This window comes from Typopeltis vanoorti, chromosome 11, assembly GCF_054136105.1.
Source record: "Typopeltis vanoorti isolate ZY-2024b chromosome 11, IOZ_Tvanoo_1.0, whole genome shotgun sequence".
Taxonomy (NCBI): Eukaryota; Metazoa; Arthropoda; class Arachnida; order Uropygi; family Thelyphonidae; genus Typopeltis; species Typopeltis vanoorti.
The window spans coordinates 2,946,672-2,963,275 of record NC_143559.1 but is presented as its reverse complement, the minus strand read 5'-3'; the positions used below and the strand labels follow the sequence as shown (position 1 = coordinate 2,963,275).

Genomic DNA, 16,604 nt, shown 5'->3' with positions numbered 1-16,604 from the left:
GTTTTTTACTTGGAAAATTGTAAATTAGTGGAATAAGCTGCCAGAGTCTGTTGTGGGTGCCATGACTGTAAATGAGTTCAAGGTGAAGTATGATAGATACTGTGTGAATGTTGAATAGTTGTTCTTGACATGATGTTGAGCCTTCCTCGATGAGTCTAAGGACTCCTTGGAGCTGCCTGTAATAATAATAACATATACGGGCTCAACATATTAATAACACAAAAACTCAAAAGATTTGCAGTTGCGGATATAGCTCAATGGGCTAGAGCAGTGGACCGGAAATCCAAAGACGATTTTTCGACTCCAGCTGGATGCCCTGCAAAATATTTTCGAGTTTTCATTTTTTAAGTGTTAAAAAAAATTATTTCTATTATTTATTTTATAAATCAATGTCGGAAATTCAGAGAAAATAAATTTTTAAAAAGTTAAAATTGTTTAATTAAGATTGACTAATAGAATCCATAAATATAAACACATAAAAGTCAAAGAAAAATCATAAATTTTATTTTTACAAAGTAAGCATAATATGTAGTACATATGTATATGTACTATACATATGTGACATGATCAAAACATAATAGGTTTACAATAAAGACAACCACTGAAAAAAATAAAGATACAGACAAGACACAAAAATAATAACAAATTAAATAAGAACTGATAAATCGAGAAAAAATATAAAATACAGGTTAAGACAAAAATATTTTTAAAAAATTAAGAAAGAAATATCTTAAAAAAGTTATTTCTGTATCAAAGAAGGGGAACCATCGGTATTTCTAGTCAGATGCACAAAACTTTTCGCATAGCATATAGATTTTATAATTTTCATTTATCGATATTCACACAATTATTATTTATTTATATAAATATTCTGCTCTTCTTTGTTTCATATGAGCAAATTTTTCGATTAATTACTTTATGATTAAACTGTTGAATTTCTTGTAAATAATCCTTATGAATAGATAGTACTGCTAGAGCATTCAACCGATCTTGACCTGTCGAATTTCTTAAAAGTGTTTTAATACGTTTTAGAGTGCTAAAACAATGTTCGGCATCAGCTGTGGAGACAGGTGTCACTAAAACAATTTCAATTAATTTTTACACTTCGGAAAAGGTATCAACCAGTTTATTGTCTTGTATAAATCGTAATAAGGCATTGATGTTGGGTATATCACTAAAAGTAGTATTTTCATATATAACAGTTAATTCTGATATCAATTTGTCTTCACTTAGCATTGGATAATTTCTTTTAATGTTTATTATATGTTCCCTAGGAAAATGTTGTCTATTGAAATTGAAATTTTTAGGGTCTACAAGAAAAAATGATTTAAATATTTCAAAGCTGCTGAATCTGTCACTAATTTCACTAATTATTTTGTGGCAGGCTTCTTTAACATCTTTTATCATTAATTCATCTGTTCTGTTGTGTCTTAATTTTTCTTTTAGGTTTTTCCTCGCGATCATCTGGAACTGACGCAGGAATAAAATCGGCGATGCAATTCCGTACGAGATTAATGGATGCTTCAAATTTATCGAATGCTTCTTTGATAGTGATATTGTTGGTTTTATGAGATTGCAATATGTTGTAAGGTACATCGATGTGTTTTAAAATTGAATAAAAAAAAAGATAAAAAGAAGTTGAACTCAAAATCTTCCAACGATTTTTTGAATCCAACCGATTCCCACACGCTTTTGACATCCCATTTTTCTTCGTTTATGATTTTGTTAAAACATTCCAGAAGCTCTATTTTATTCTCTTTTATACAATTCACTATCTTGGAATGAAAATTCCATCATGTTTCACAAACTCTTGGTACTTGTGTTTGACTAATTTCGCAAAGCAAGTCATTTCGTTTTGGAGAGGATGTGAAGAAAATGCCAAATCCACTTAAAGTAGAAAAAAATCGCTTATTTGATGAACAGACTTTTTTTAAAATTAAATTCAGCTGATGTGCATAACAGTGAACATATTGGCATTAGGGTAAACTTCTTTCATTAAACTTTGTACTCTTCTTGATCTGCCCATTACTGCTGCACCATCATAGGCCTGTGTGATCAATTTTTCATTGAGACTAAAAGATTTCAGTTCTTCTTTTAACACATTTGTAAGTCCTGTAGCAGTCTTATCAAGAACATCAATAAACACTAGAAACCTATCAACTGGTTGAGAAACTTTTAGGTAACGCAAAATAATTATGAAAAATCCAAACGACAAGATACATCGGTTGTCTCATCTGCTTGCAAGGAAACAAAACTCGCCTTATCAATTTCACTTCTAATTTCTTCTATATGCAGTATAAAATGTCATTTTGGTTGGTTTTTGAAGTATTCTTTGCTACTTTTGAATTTTCAAGATGATTGTTTAAAATGTGTATGAAACCATATCAAAAAACACTCCTAGATTGTTCAAATCAATGGTTTCGCCATGTCCTCTTAATGGCAGTTCGTGTACACCACAAAATTTTATGCAGTCTATGATCCTCGATAAAGTATGTCTATTTTTCTCAACTAATTCATTATGTTTCTTATTATTAAGACGATATCCAGTATCAATGGAAGATAAGATGTTCATTTTACCAAACATTTGAAATTGCATCGCATTGTTTATATGAATTTTACTGGATTCATATTTTTGTATTCGCTCGGAAAGATGTTTTAGGTCTTTACAGTCACTGAGTGTCCACAAGCTCTCGCCACCAAACAAAACAATAAAAGCAGTACAAAGATTTTTTTTCATCACTCACACTAAGCTATTAAATCTTGTCAAACCAGGTTACATAAAATGTTCTTGTTTATTTACCATCTTGTTGAGTAATACACACAGCATGGTCCACCTTTGCTACGAGTTGCACTGTGTTGTACTACCTTACCCCAGTCCTGAAGATATTTTCAGGCACAAACTTTATTTGCTCACACTTGGATAAAGGATTAAACTAAATTTATTATAGTCTAACCAAGTGAAAAATAAACTTTCAACATCTTTCTCTAAATCCAGAGTAATTTAATAAAAACGGTGGCACACCTTTTGGCAACTCCTATAGGTGAAGATGACTCGCCATTGCTTCTGCCTGGTATCTCCACTTCTGGGCCTGGCTCCCACTGAAGAGACCTCAATAAAGGTCGAAACTAGTCTGAGTAGTGGCCCTTCCCTTAATGCATAACATTATACATATCCGCAGGGAGATGTGTTTTGCATTATGGGAGTTACTGAGGTAGAAGTAATGTTAGCTTGCTCCGCCTTTGCTACGAGTTGCCTGGTGTTGTACTACCTTACCCCAGTCCTGAAGATATTTTCAGGTGCAAACTTTGTTTGCTCACACTTGGATAAAGGATTAAACTAAATTTATTATAGTCTAACCAAGTGAAAAATAAACTTTCAACATCTCTGGGTTGGTTGGTATGCGGCAAGTCTTTTGATTTCCAATTTTTCTTCTAGACTTAATAACGAGAAATGTTTTTCCAATAAACTATTGATTTTGTTCATAGTTAAAATGTATTGTTTATGGACGTAATAAAAATTTAAACTTTAAAATAAATGATGACAAAAATAATTAAACACACTAAAAACAATAAAACAGATCAGTAATGAGAATAAATAAGACAATGAAAGAATCGTGTACTATTTACGTACAAACGCCGTAATTGGGCCAGACTAAATGAGGCCCCAAAATAAGTGTTGTGCTCAGTAAACAGACGCGTTTGCTAGTGCACGTGCTTCAAAATCAAAGAATTGTTCACTATGTACATACGTACGTACCAACACAGTGACTGGGACAGACTAAACTGGCCCCAAGATAAGTGTTGCGCCTGGTAAACAAACATGATTGCTAGTGCACGTGCTTCACAATAAAAGAATCGCGTGCTATGTACATACGCGCCAACAGTGACTGGGCCAGACTAAACTGGCCCCAAGATAAGCATTGTGCTTGGTAAACAAACATGATCGCTAGTGCACGTGCCTCATACATGCCCTGTGTTCTACATGTATAAAATAGGGCCAGCCAAGGCTGGCCCCAGAGACTGTACTAAGTCGCATTATACAATATTGCCACAAAATGCTACAGTAATTTTTTTACTAAACAATAAAACATGTTGGAAATAGATCAAAAAATAATAATTACAAGAAACATTTTTTCAAACTACAATTATTGGGCTAGTTATACAAATATAGGTGGGGCCCAGCCCCTATAGATGAGCCACCCCTGCTGGCCTTATTAAATCAAAAGTGTCTTTGTAACCTGGAAAAAAGGGCTATCAGTGATGGAAATGAAGAAGAATTCCACGTTAGTGCTGGGTGATTTGACCGTTTCAAAAAGAGAAATAGCCTACATAATGTTCTAATCACATGCGAAGCTGCAAGTGCAGATAAGCAGATATCCAGAGATCTTGAACAAAATTGTGTAAGAAGAGAAGTATTGTGATTAACACATATTTAATGTCGATGAAACCTGCCTTATTTTGGAAGCAAATGCCTTCCAAGACTTTTCTAGCCAAATCAGAGAAATCTCAGCCTGGTTATAAAGTCGCAAAGTCGAATGAAATTACTGCTAGCAATATGCGAGCCATATGGAAGCACATTCTTCTACATTGTGCAAATAATTTTAGATGCTTTTCAAATGATTCTAAGTTAATTAAATCTCATTCTGAGAAGTTGAGTGATTCTGACCTGCTAATTTAGATGCATAGCAGGAAGATCCTGAAGAATATGAAGAAAATTTAATCACCGACAAGCCCAAAGAGGTTTTACAGAAACAGTTTGAAAATAGTTTTCATACAATCGAAGTTTTTAAGCAGCAACTTAGAGACTGATCCTGGTGAAGAGAAAACTAGTAAAATTTGCAGAAGAAGTAATAGGGCCATACCGTCAGTTGTATGAAAAAAAGAAACAGAATGCCCGCCAAACTACATTAGCTCAATTCTTTGTTAAGAATCAGAATAATAAATTTATATTCTGAATATGTTTTATTGTCTTTTAGCTTCATGGTTTTCCTTTAACTAGGCCCTGAGACATACCCTAATTCTTTTATAAAAAAAAAAAATTAAGGGTCAAAAAAGAAATCTGAGGAACGAATTATACATTTTCCCATAGGTCATTATATTCGATTAGTGCGTTTTCGATTAACGCACCTGTTTTAAAGAACACATTAGGCGGATTAATCGAGGAATTGCTGTATTCTACTAAAGATCATTTCCCTCCTCTCTCTCTCTCTGTGTCTGGAGTATATAAAGTGCCCTGTTCCTGCAAGTTGGCCTAGTATGGACAGACAGGAAGATCAGTCAACATCCATTTGCAAGAACACAAACAATACATCTGCAGTCATGACCATACGAGGATGGTCTGAAAAGTTCTCGGCCTAACAGTGAAAAAACGAATTTATAATTTCAAAATTTTTATTTTTCAACATAATCTCCCTTAAGTAATAAATTTATTCAAGCAATGCTCCAGTGCCATTATCCTGTCCATGTAGTGGTTCTCAGTAAGATCTGCAAAATTCTTTTTGCAGATCTTACTGAGAACCACTCTACAGCTGCAATCACCTCTTGATTTGAAGAAAAACGCTGACCAGCGAGGAAGAGTTTTAGTTTTGGGAAGAGATAAAAGTCAGAGGGAGCCAAATCTGGGAAATACGGTGGATGTTCCAACAATTCATAGTGCAGATCCCTTAATTTTTCCATTGCCAAAACACCTTTGTGGGCAGGTGCATTGTCCTGATGAAAGATGATTTTTTTTCTTCTGCAAACTGGGTCTTTTCTCACGAATTTTTTCGTCTAGTCTGGTTAAAAGAATGAAATAATATTCTTCGGTTACTGTTTTAACCTTTTCAAGATCATTAATAAACAAAATGCCTTGAGTATCCCAAAACACCAATGCCATGACCTATCTTGCTGATGGCACCAACTTTGACTTCTGTCCGCTGTTGTGACTGCTGTTTGGATTCTGGTGTGTAATGGTGAATCCAAGGTCTCATCTGTAGTAATAAATCGACACACAAAATCAGTTTTATTCTTATTAAAATGCTCCCAGCACTGTTCAGAGATTTTCATGTGAGTACGTTTTTGATCTGCTGCGAGCAAGCAAGGCACCCATCTTGAACAAAGCTTTTTCATTTTCTGTTCTTTTGAAATGCCTATAGTCTCAGCAATTTCACACACTTTGACTCGCCAGCCATCCAGTACCATATCATGCACTTGATGAATGATTTCTGGCCTCTAACATGAGCTTCTCCTTCACGTGGATCGTCTTCTTCGCTGGTACGGCCACGTTTAAACTCAGCAGCCCATTTCTTAATTGTTGAAAACGAAGGAGAAGAGTGCCCATAAACTTTTATGAACTTCGAATGAATTTCTTTTGGCATTAAACCTTCTTTTACAAAGAATTTTATAACTGCACGATACTCAATTTTATCCATTTCAAGGGATACAGACAAGACTTTTGCTTCAGACAGCTATATAAAACAAACTACTTGATAGAATGACTTGTAATTTCACATGGATGCTGATGACGGATGTACCAACTTAGAAAAAAAAAAAAATCTTGCCAATAGTGTTGCCATCTATGGTCAAGGCTGAGAACTTTTCAGACCACCCTCGTAGTCAATCGGGACTTGCAAACCATGCTTTAGTTACAGTTCATAGAATCAATTGAAAAAAGACCTTTACTGCACTAAAGAAAGACCATTATTGGAAACTGCAGCTGTTCTCAAAAATCAACCCAAACTAAATAAATATCATTGCATAAAACTACCCAAAATATGGGAAACACTAATACTTAAAGATCCTTGTTTACATCCTAGGCCAATTTCAGATGCTCACAGAGGTGGCTAGCCTAGTTAAGACTCTAGTCTTTCGTCCCCATGTTTCACTTAATTTTGGTTGCATTTGTGTGTGTTACAAGTCTCATACTCTAATACCTGATGATATTTGAATGACTGAGATGAAATATTAGAAGAATTAAATTACATTTCTAATCCTTTCTTAGTGCTGTTTCATTCTCCATTAAATCTCTAACATGAGCTTCTCCAAGTTTGCATATATTTCATATCTTATATCTCAGTCTAATAAGATACTTCTGACTGCATCAGTCCCCCTAGATCTTCCTCTGGCTCTTTTTCCTGTCATCAAACACTTGTTTTGACTTTTCCTCTCGCATAAGGGAAAGCAATGAGTAGCTCAAAATAAATTACCGTGCCACCTAAGATTAGCTCTACTCACACATTCCTGAATGTTAACAGTTTCCTCCCTAATGTGTTCATTTTTAATATAATTCAGTTACTAGTGGCGCCACCTGTTCATTCACTCTTCTAATTTTCCTCAGAAAGACTTAACTCCAGTCTTTGATCAACTGCTTTATTTCTATCCTAACTCTCAGATCCATAAGATATAACTGGTTTGAATATCATCAAGTATACCACTGCTTTGATGTTTTGCTAATTTCTTTCAATTTAATAAAACTTTATTCATCTGACTTCTTACTATACCAGCTTTGCTTATTTTGTTGTCTAATTCCAAATATAATTTGCCATTTTTCACTAAAAATTGTGCCTAAATAGCTGAAATTATAGTTTCCCCATTCACAATGCAGCTGATACTTTCAATGTTCCTGCCTATTTTCATAAAGAATTTGTTTTTCAATTTAGTTAATCCTGCAGACTTGTACTTTTTTTATTTTTTTATTTTTATTTTAGGAGTATAACATCATCTGTGTAAAGATTTCCAAAAAAGTAGAAAGAATGTATAAAGAAGGTTCTACTATTGAAAAACTGGAGGAATTTTTCAAATCAACAGAGAAGGAAGCTAGTAAATTATATGTATAAATTAAACAGCAAAGGACTAAGTCACCTGCCTTCTCTTGTACTCACCTTTCTTATACTCTCTTCAATAATGATCCATCAGCCACCCTCTTGTCCAAATCACAAGCTTCATATCTACCACATTTACTTTATTTAATGGAATTCTATGTGATATCCTGTCAGATGCCTTTGCAAAGTCATCTTTGCCTTGTGCCTGCAGTTTAGCCTACTTTGGACTGGTAAATCAGTTAACATTCTCCTTGAAGAACACAAAAATTTCATCTGCAATCATCTGTGTGGAAAGATGGAACTGGCAGACCATGCTCTGAATATTCCTTCACATATGTCTGGAAGACTATTTTTAGAATTGATATCATTTATGAAGCATCCCCCCCCCAGCCTCAACAAGTACGGTTGCATATAATTCACTAAAAATCTAGAAGACAGTCATTCTGAGACCAAATATAGCTTGACTTTTCCAAACTAATTTTTATCTTGCTACTAGAGGAGACCTTGTTAGGTCATTAGTCCTTTTTCAATTAGTTAAACCATTTGAATTGTTTCTATTACTGTCTACTAGAGCAGTGCTTCCCAAACTGGGGACCATTAGTTTTGTTGAGGGGGGCTGTGAAATAATGAAAACAAATTCAATTGTTTTAAGCCTAAATGTGTGCCATTTCAAATGTGTATGTAAGATGCTAAAAATGTAATATTTGCATTTGATTTTTGCAATATTCGCTGTGTATATTTTGTATTGAATATAAATACAATAAATATTATAATAATATAGGTCTATATTATGATTTTTTTTCTATGGGGGGCCATGAAATATTTTAATTTTTCCAAGGGAGCCTTACATCCATACATTTGGGAAGCACTGTACTAGAGTGCTGTGTGCTTGTCACTTGCAATTTGCTCTGAAGATGCTGGGTAACCAGTGAAATATTAGTAAGTTTAATAAATGAATTATATTTTTTCTCTTGGTGTTGTTCATACTGTAAGGCACTGTTATGAATAAGCAACACCTAAGCCTATTTGTAGTTATTAAGATACTTAGAATTAATACTTTGGATGACCAAGGATTAAGCACTCTGGAACTCCAACCTTAAGAGTCCAAACATATAACTTTTCCAAGCCATTTCAGGTTTCACACACAGGGTTACACTCTCACGCTATGTAATGAAATTTATTTACCATTTCAAAAGCAGTGAGATTCAAGCCCACAGAGAGGATTCAAGCCCACTCTCTGACCCAGAGAGTGCATCCACTCTCTGGGTCAGAGAGTGGATGCACTCAGCATACCAGGATATCCTCATTTCTTCATCAGCATATTATTTTTAAGAGATTTAATATTCATTTTCTTAACCATAACTTTTACTAAGATAAGGATATGATTTATTTACTAAGATTTAGATAAGAAAAAATCAAAATCCCACAGTTATTTTTATGGGAAGACAAATCATTAAAACTTCTGTGCTGTACCTAAATGTTTTGTTGTAAAGAAACTACCTTCCAATGCCTATTTTTTTTTTTTTTTTTTCCTTTTTAAATGTGTTTTTATGATTGTGATACAATTTTTCTTTTTTTTTCTCTTTTTTTTTTTTTTGACACCCTCCAAACTTGCCACCTTAGGCATTCTCTTAGTTATATTTATTGGGTTATGATGGCCCTGCATCTGGCCATATTTCAGTAGGATGAGAATAACTATTAACTTCAATGCCAACAGAACACATTCTTTCATCAGTTTATTCAAGAAACCTCCCACTTCACATTCTCTTGTTGTCTTTTTTTTTTCTTTATAATGCTACATCTCTAGATCAGATCCTGTCCTCTTGATCTCCCCCACCCTTCTGGTATAAGCATGTCACTTTTCATCCATAACTATCTGTGCCTCTTAAAAATTAGGTGTTCTCTCTGCTCAAGACTGCTTTACATTTGTGCAACTTCTGCTGCATAAATCCTAAATCTGTCCATTCTTAGAATTCTGTTCTCACATCCAAAGTTAGATGCACCAAGAAAATGCTCTATGATATCTTGAAGGCATGCTAATCAATAGTCTCTCTCTTGCACATACACACACCAGTTTAATCCAATCATTTTGTCAAAGATGTTCTCTTTCTGCCTTATACCTCTTCTATAAGCTTTCATGAGTATTCTGCTGCTGCACCAGCTACCACCATTCTTCCACTTTCCTTTAAGCTTGTAAACACATAACAGCTGCTAGTCAACATCTGTTCAATATCCAACTTTAAACCTCACAAATCAATTTCTTGGCCTCCTTTTTCATTTCATCTTTTCTGAATTCATCGCACCATAGTTTTTTTGTGAAGGTTTTGAGGGCTGCTGATGTTATTTCAAACACCTGGCCTGTTCTTTGGAAAGGGAGGGGGGGGGGGTTCCGTATCAGTGATTATTTGAACTTGGGTGCTTTTCCCAAGTGACATGGTGAAACCACTCAGCTATCAGAAGCATTAGTACAGTAGCTTATTTAAATTATATATCTTATGTCTTTTGTTTTATGCTATTGTGTTTTTCAGGACTATCATGTTATACTACTGCATATGCCACCAGACAAGAGTGAAACTTTAATATATGACTTGGATAGCATGCAGCAGTTTCCAGAAAAATTTCCGACATATGTAAATGCAACATTCCAGCCAGATTTCAAACTGAGTTTGGAATATCATAGGCAAGTATATTTTAGGAGAGTTCCAGATACTTAAATTGAACTATTTTGACATCATTTTGAGTTTGTTTCTCTGAGTGTGATTTTCATATCATCCTGCCCCAAAGAATAATTTGGGGCATTTGTCACATTAAAGATTCTCCAAATCTTTAACATAACATATGTAGTAACTGACATTGCAACATCTGACACTCCAAATTAGTATTTCTAATTTTACTGTGTATAAATCTGAATTTTCCTCTTAAAATTAATGTAAAAGATTAGAATTAGAACTAGTGACTTTTGGCTTTTTAACCACTGTTTATTATATGTAAATTTATTCATTTTTGAATCAGCATGAGATGCAAGGCTAGCCTTGTTGAATTCCAAAAATGTAATTTAGTCTTGATGTTCTTTGATGTTCTGTTTTTTGGACAGACTAGCTATTCTACTTTGATTAGAATTGGAGAACATCAAGACTATATATATATATTATATTTTTGTAATCCAATGTTCTATTTTGGACAGACTGACCATTTTAATTTGATTAGAATTGTTAGAAATATTACGTTTTTGGAATCTGACAAGTCTGGCCTTGCTTCTCATTCCTATTAACACTAGGCACAGAGCTCTTTGGAACCAGATAAAACTTCATTCCAGCAATTTCAAAGTTGATCATTTTTTCCTTGAAACATGTGAAATGTTACAAAATCATCCGAATCCCAACCACTCAGACTGCATGCCAATCTCTGAGGGTTTTTTTTTATTAATAAGTATTTTAAATTATTTTTATCTATGCAACTTTTACAGTTGTTCCTTTAACACTAGTAGTGTAATCCTATACTTAGCTGCATCCGAGACATGAGCTAGCATACACAAGTTTCTCATTGTGATTCATGTTTTGAATGTAGTTAACAGTTTGCTACCTGATGTTCACATGTTGGATGAATTTTATTGGAATTTTTGAATAAAATTCTATATATATTTTTGTTACATGTATAAGCCATGGAAGTTTTTTAAATATGAAGAATAGCAGTTACAATAATATGCACCCTTGTATCACATCTGATTTAACACCAAACCATCTTCCTGTTGTACCTTCTTAGTTCTAACTGCCATTTACAACTCAGATATAGACTATATATGGCTTGATGTAATGCTCCATTTGTTCAAAACGCTACAATTATAGCATTTTGAACAGCTTTTCTCTTTGCACCTTGTCATATGTGTTTTCCAGATCAACAAAACTTAGATCTTTCTTATATTCCCATTATTTCTCATCTGTTTGTCTTAAAGTAAAAATCTGATCCTGATAACCTCTATTTGATCTGAACCCAGCTTTTAGCTTTCCCTCCATAATTTTTACTTGCTTTTTCTCAAGTAAGCTTGCATGAAACGTACAGAATGCTCAGTTGAGATATTCTCTGTAATTTTCATTATTTTATTTCCCTTTGTTTATAGATGGTACCATGAGAACTCTACTCCAGTATAGAATTTGACCTGTTGAAGAGTCCTTCTGAATGTAGTTCTGAGTTATGCATCGTAGCCACTGTAAAACTTTTATACCTCCATATTTGAGCATTTCAGGTCAATATCATCTCCTGCAGCCAACTTTCTACATTTCAAATGTTTAGTGATGCTTTCTGTCTCCAGTATTGATGTGTACTCCTGGCTGCATTTCCTCTTGAATGCTCTCCACCACTGTGTTGTCATTGCTTCTTTTTTTTTTTTTTTTTTACATTATTCAGACATCTACAATATCTTCATCTTTAGTTATCAAGTCATCTTTATCATCTCTGATTCCATTTACAGCACACTTTCATCTATTTCTAAGCTATTTCAATAGCCTCCAGAATATTTTGCCACATTCCTAATATTTACGACTTTTTTTTAACTGTACTTTTACAAAGTAGTTCACTTTCTTGCTTTTTTTCTCTCTCTATTCCTTCAGATCGCCAGTTCTCTTACTTGCCAGGAGCTTTCTATATAGCTTTCTTTTTTTTCTTGAGTGGGTGTAGCTCCATGTGTAGCTCCACTGCGGGTAGGAAGTTCTGGTGCTGAACAAAAAAACACTTCAGCATGAATTCTTCATTCTCAACTGTTTCAGGGGCTCTGACAAGGTTCCAACAAAGTAATGATACCATTGATACCCCTTTCAATAACAGAAGTAATAAACAAATGACATCTGATACCAGTATAAATGTACCAGTTTTTCTAATCATCCGTGCAACAGGTGAAAAGCCAATAGGGAAAATGTCGCCCTTCTTTATTCAAAAGGAGTTTAGCAGATTTTCCAAAAACAGTTAAGAAACTACATTCCTGTGATGTCCTCATAGAAACATCATGTCAACGAAAAACTATTCAGAGCAACTTCAGTGGGTGGAGTACCAATAACATTTACACCTCATAAAACACTCGATTCCTGTAGATGATCTCAGAATGGGATCTTCTTGATGTTCCTGATGAGGAGATATGGTCAGAGCTGAAAGATTAGGGAGTGACAGTTATGAGGTTCATCCTGATCCATAGGATGATCACCTGGTTCTAACCAAAAACACTATCTGTAAAAACAGGGTATCTCAGTTGCCCTGTTAGGCTGTATACATCCCTAATCTGCTAACATGCTTTTCAAATGCCAGAAATATGAACATGCCCAAACTGCCTGTTGTGGCTCTGCCACCTGTGCCTGATGTAGTAGCAAAGAGCATGATAACAAATGTTGTCTGGAAAAAAAGCTAGACTGTCAGAGAGATCATTCAGCATCAGCATACGCCTGTGCATGTCAGAAGTGGAAAGATGAAAAAAGAAATATAAAGGATAAAAACAGAACAAAATATATCAGGATGCAAAAAGTAAGTTAGCCACCACCATGTCTACTCTGAGATCCTCTTATGCTGAGAAGGTAGCAGTTAAGAAAATTTCAAGAGCAGCTCATACTCTTATGTCATTCCGCCCTCTGATAATTTCACCATATCCAGACTTTATGATCATGACTGCTTCTCTTTTGAGCACATCAATTGCATAATGTATGGTCTCACTCTAGAAACAACTCCAAAAATGGTTCCATTCAGTGAGAACCACTTGAAAAAAAAAATTATGGCAAAGTTATCACTTAAAGAGAAATCACCAGTCCCTCCCATAGAAATAGTGATCCTGATACATCCAGTGATATATTAAAATTTTTACAGAGGAAGAGATGAATACTGCTCATCCATACTGTTCAAAATCTAATGAGAAATATAAACCTGACAAAGATAAATCATCAACCTCCCAGAAATCAGACTTGTCTGATTTCTGGGAGGTTGATGATTTATCTTCAACATAATTAAATTCAAGAAAATTTTTACAATGGAACTGTAATGGATTTTGCCAGAATATCAATGATATCAAGCACCTGCTGCAGAAACACAAACCTTTTTGTTTCTGTCTGCAGGAAACTTATTCAAAACTGAGGACCCTATCTTCAGAAATATCACTCTTATATGCCAACAAAACTGGAGATAGTCCTGCTCATGGGTAGCTGTTCTTGTGAACAATCATACTCTTTTCCATCATGTTCATGTTAATACGGCTTTGGAAACAGTTGCAATTTGCCTATCTGTGAGTTTTCTTATTACAGTATGCTCAATATATTTCCCACTGGGTTATCAATTAAATTAAACAAAACTTGATAATCTCATATTGCAAGCACCTCAGCCCATACCCTTAATGGGTGACTTTAATGGATATAATGTGTGTGTGTGGAATAGTGCCAATACGAATAGATGAGGTTGTATTATTGAATGAATGCTCAACAACCATGACCTCTCCCTTATTAATAACTGAGTAAGTACCTTCATCTGTATGTGTACCTGCTGTTATTCTGCAATTGATTTTATATTCTACTTCCCTGTCAAGTTTTTCATTGCTCGCATAAGATGTTGAAAAAAACATGGAAGCAATCATTTTCCAATGTCTTCACAGGAACCATGGTCTCCTATAATGGATCCAAAAATTGACAAGGTTGACTGGCTGGAATACAAGATGGGAACATCTTGCAAAATTTAATACTGAAGCAATCAGCCAAATGCCTATCAATGAAGCAGTGAAATATGCAACAGATTGTATTGTCCATGCCGCAACCACAGTAATTAAAAAACATTATCCTGATTTCCACTCTATCCAAAACCTTGGTGGAACCCAGAGTACAAAGAAGCCATGAAAGATCATGATAGAGTATGGAGTATATTTTGTAGATATCCTACCACAACAAACTTAATCCCATTTAAGAGACATCAGAGTCCAGGATCCAATTAATTATTATTATTATTATTATTACGGGCAACTCCAAGGAGTGCTTGAACTCATCGAGGGAGGCCCTAAACATCATGTCAAGAACTAGTCAGCATTCGCACAGTGTCTGTCATACATTGCTTTGAATTCATTCACAGTCATGGTACCCACAACAAACTCTGGCAGCTTATTCCACTCATTCTCCACTCTCCAAGTAAAAAACCTAGTTCTAACACCCCTACTAACTACACTCTTGCTCAGTTTCCATGGATGACCCCCTCCCCCTAGTTCTCCCACCAAGAGACCTATTCTGAAAAATTTAAACTGTCCTTAAACTTAAAAAAATAAACTGGCCCTGTGAATACGCATGGATCTATAGTCAAAAATACATACTTAGAAGTCCCTCATTGGAGGGCACAACCTCAACTGATCCTAAGGGATGGATGAGGAAAATTGGGGGGAACTCCACACGACAACAACAAGAAAAACAATGACTAAGCTTTTGTTTGTACACAGTGAACAGAGTTGCACAATCAACCATTTGTTAAGGAGGAACTCAAAAGAGCTCTTTTTTCCTGTTTCACTGACCTACTGATCTCTTCTAACACCCATTCATTTGTATGCCTTTCAGTATATGATATCCTCAACATCCTTCTATAACACCACATCTCAAAGCAGATGTCCGTTTCTTGTCTGACTTCTTTAGGTTCAAAGTCTTACATCCATAAATCACTGTTGAAAAAACAGCTGCATCCCAAATCTTCAACTTTGTTCCCATGGAGATAGATCCATCCTTCCAGATTTTAGACAAGTCTCTGACTGTTATTTTAGCCATTCCTAATCTTCTTCTGATGTCATCTGAACAGCAATTCTTCACATTAATAATGGATCCCAACTGCTCAAACATGATGCCTTCCTCAATTCTTTGTCCATTAAGGTACACTTGTTTCTCAAGAGCTTCCCTGTTTGTATTTCCTTTGAGAACCATAATCTTTGTCTTACTAGGATTTGAAGTCTTCTGTTATTACTGATTTTGTTAACTTTATCAAGAATTTGTCCTAGTTCTTCCTTGTCATTAGAGAGGGGTACGGCATCATCATTATACCTCAGATTACTGATCAAACCACCTATCCTAATTCCTGTCTTGAGCTTATCCAATGCTTCATGCATGTATATATATATGTCCTCCATATATATACTAAACAAGTGAGGAGAAAGTAAACATCCTTGCCTAACTCCTTTTCCCACCTAAAGCCAATCCAACACCTGTTCTTACCATGACTTCCTGTACAAGTTGGCTATCAACCTGATAGTGTGTCGAGGAAAACCCATTCTTTTCATTACTTCCCACAGTTTCAGATGCTGAACACAGTTAAAAGCTTTGGAGTAGTCTAAGAAACACATTACCAGAGGGAGTTTGAATTGTTTATATTTTTCTATCATCTGTCTAAGGCAAAGGATCTGATCTGACCTTATCTTTCCTAAAACCTGTTTGTTCCTCAGGCATCTCTTCCTCAACTTTGGCTTCAATCCTTATTTGGCATGATCTTCAATAAAATTTTGCTTGCATTAGATATTAAACTAATAGTTCTATAGTTCTTGCAAGCCTCTATATCTCCCTTCTTATGAAGTGGTATGAAAACCAACTTGCAATCTCTAGGCTATGATCCTGTCTCCCATATCCTTGTAATCAATCTATGAAACACTCTTATCCCTCCATTCCCTGTGGCCTTAATTAACTCTGCTGGGATTCCATCTGCACCTGGGGCCTTATTGCTGTTCAGCTGCTTAACTGCTCTTTCAACTTAATGCTTGAGTGGAGGAGGTTCCAAATCAGAATTTTCCTGGTGAGAGGGGCTACTCTAAATTTTCTTTAT

General features: G+C 35.0%; 1 protein-coding gene across 2 annotated transcripts in view; it reads left to right on the top strand.

The window, feature by feature from the left end:
- The window catches only part of tun (N-terminal glutamine amidase tungus), a 249,169-nt gene that overhangs the window by 97,150 nt on the left and 135,415 nt on the right, over positions 1-16,604 (top strand). For both annotated transcript variants that reach the window (XM_090401017.1, XM_090401018.1), the window contains exon 4: positions 10,328-10,479. In XM_090401017.1, the coding sequence (XP_090257143.1) occupies positions 10,328-10,479 (152 nt within the window). The remainder of the gene's footprint in view (positions 1-10,327; positions 10,480-16,604) is intronic.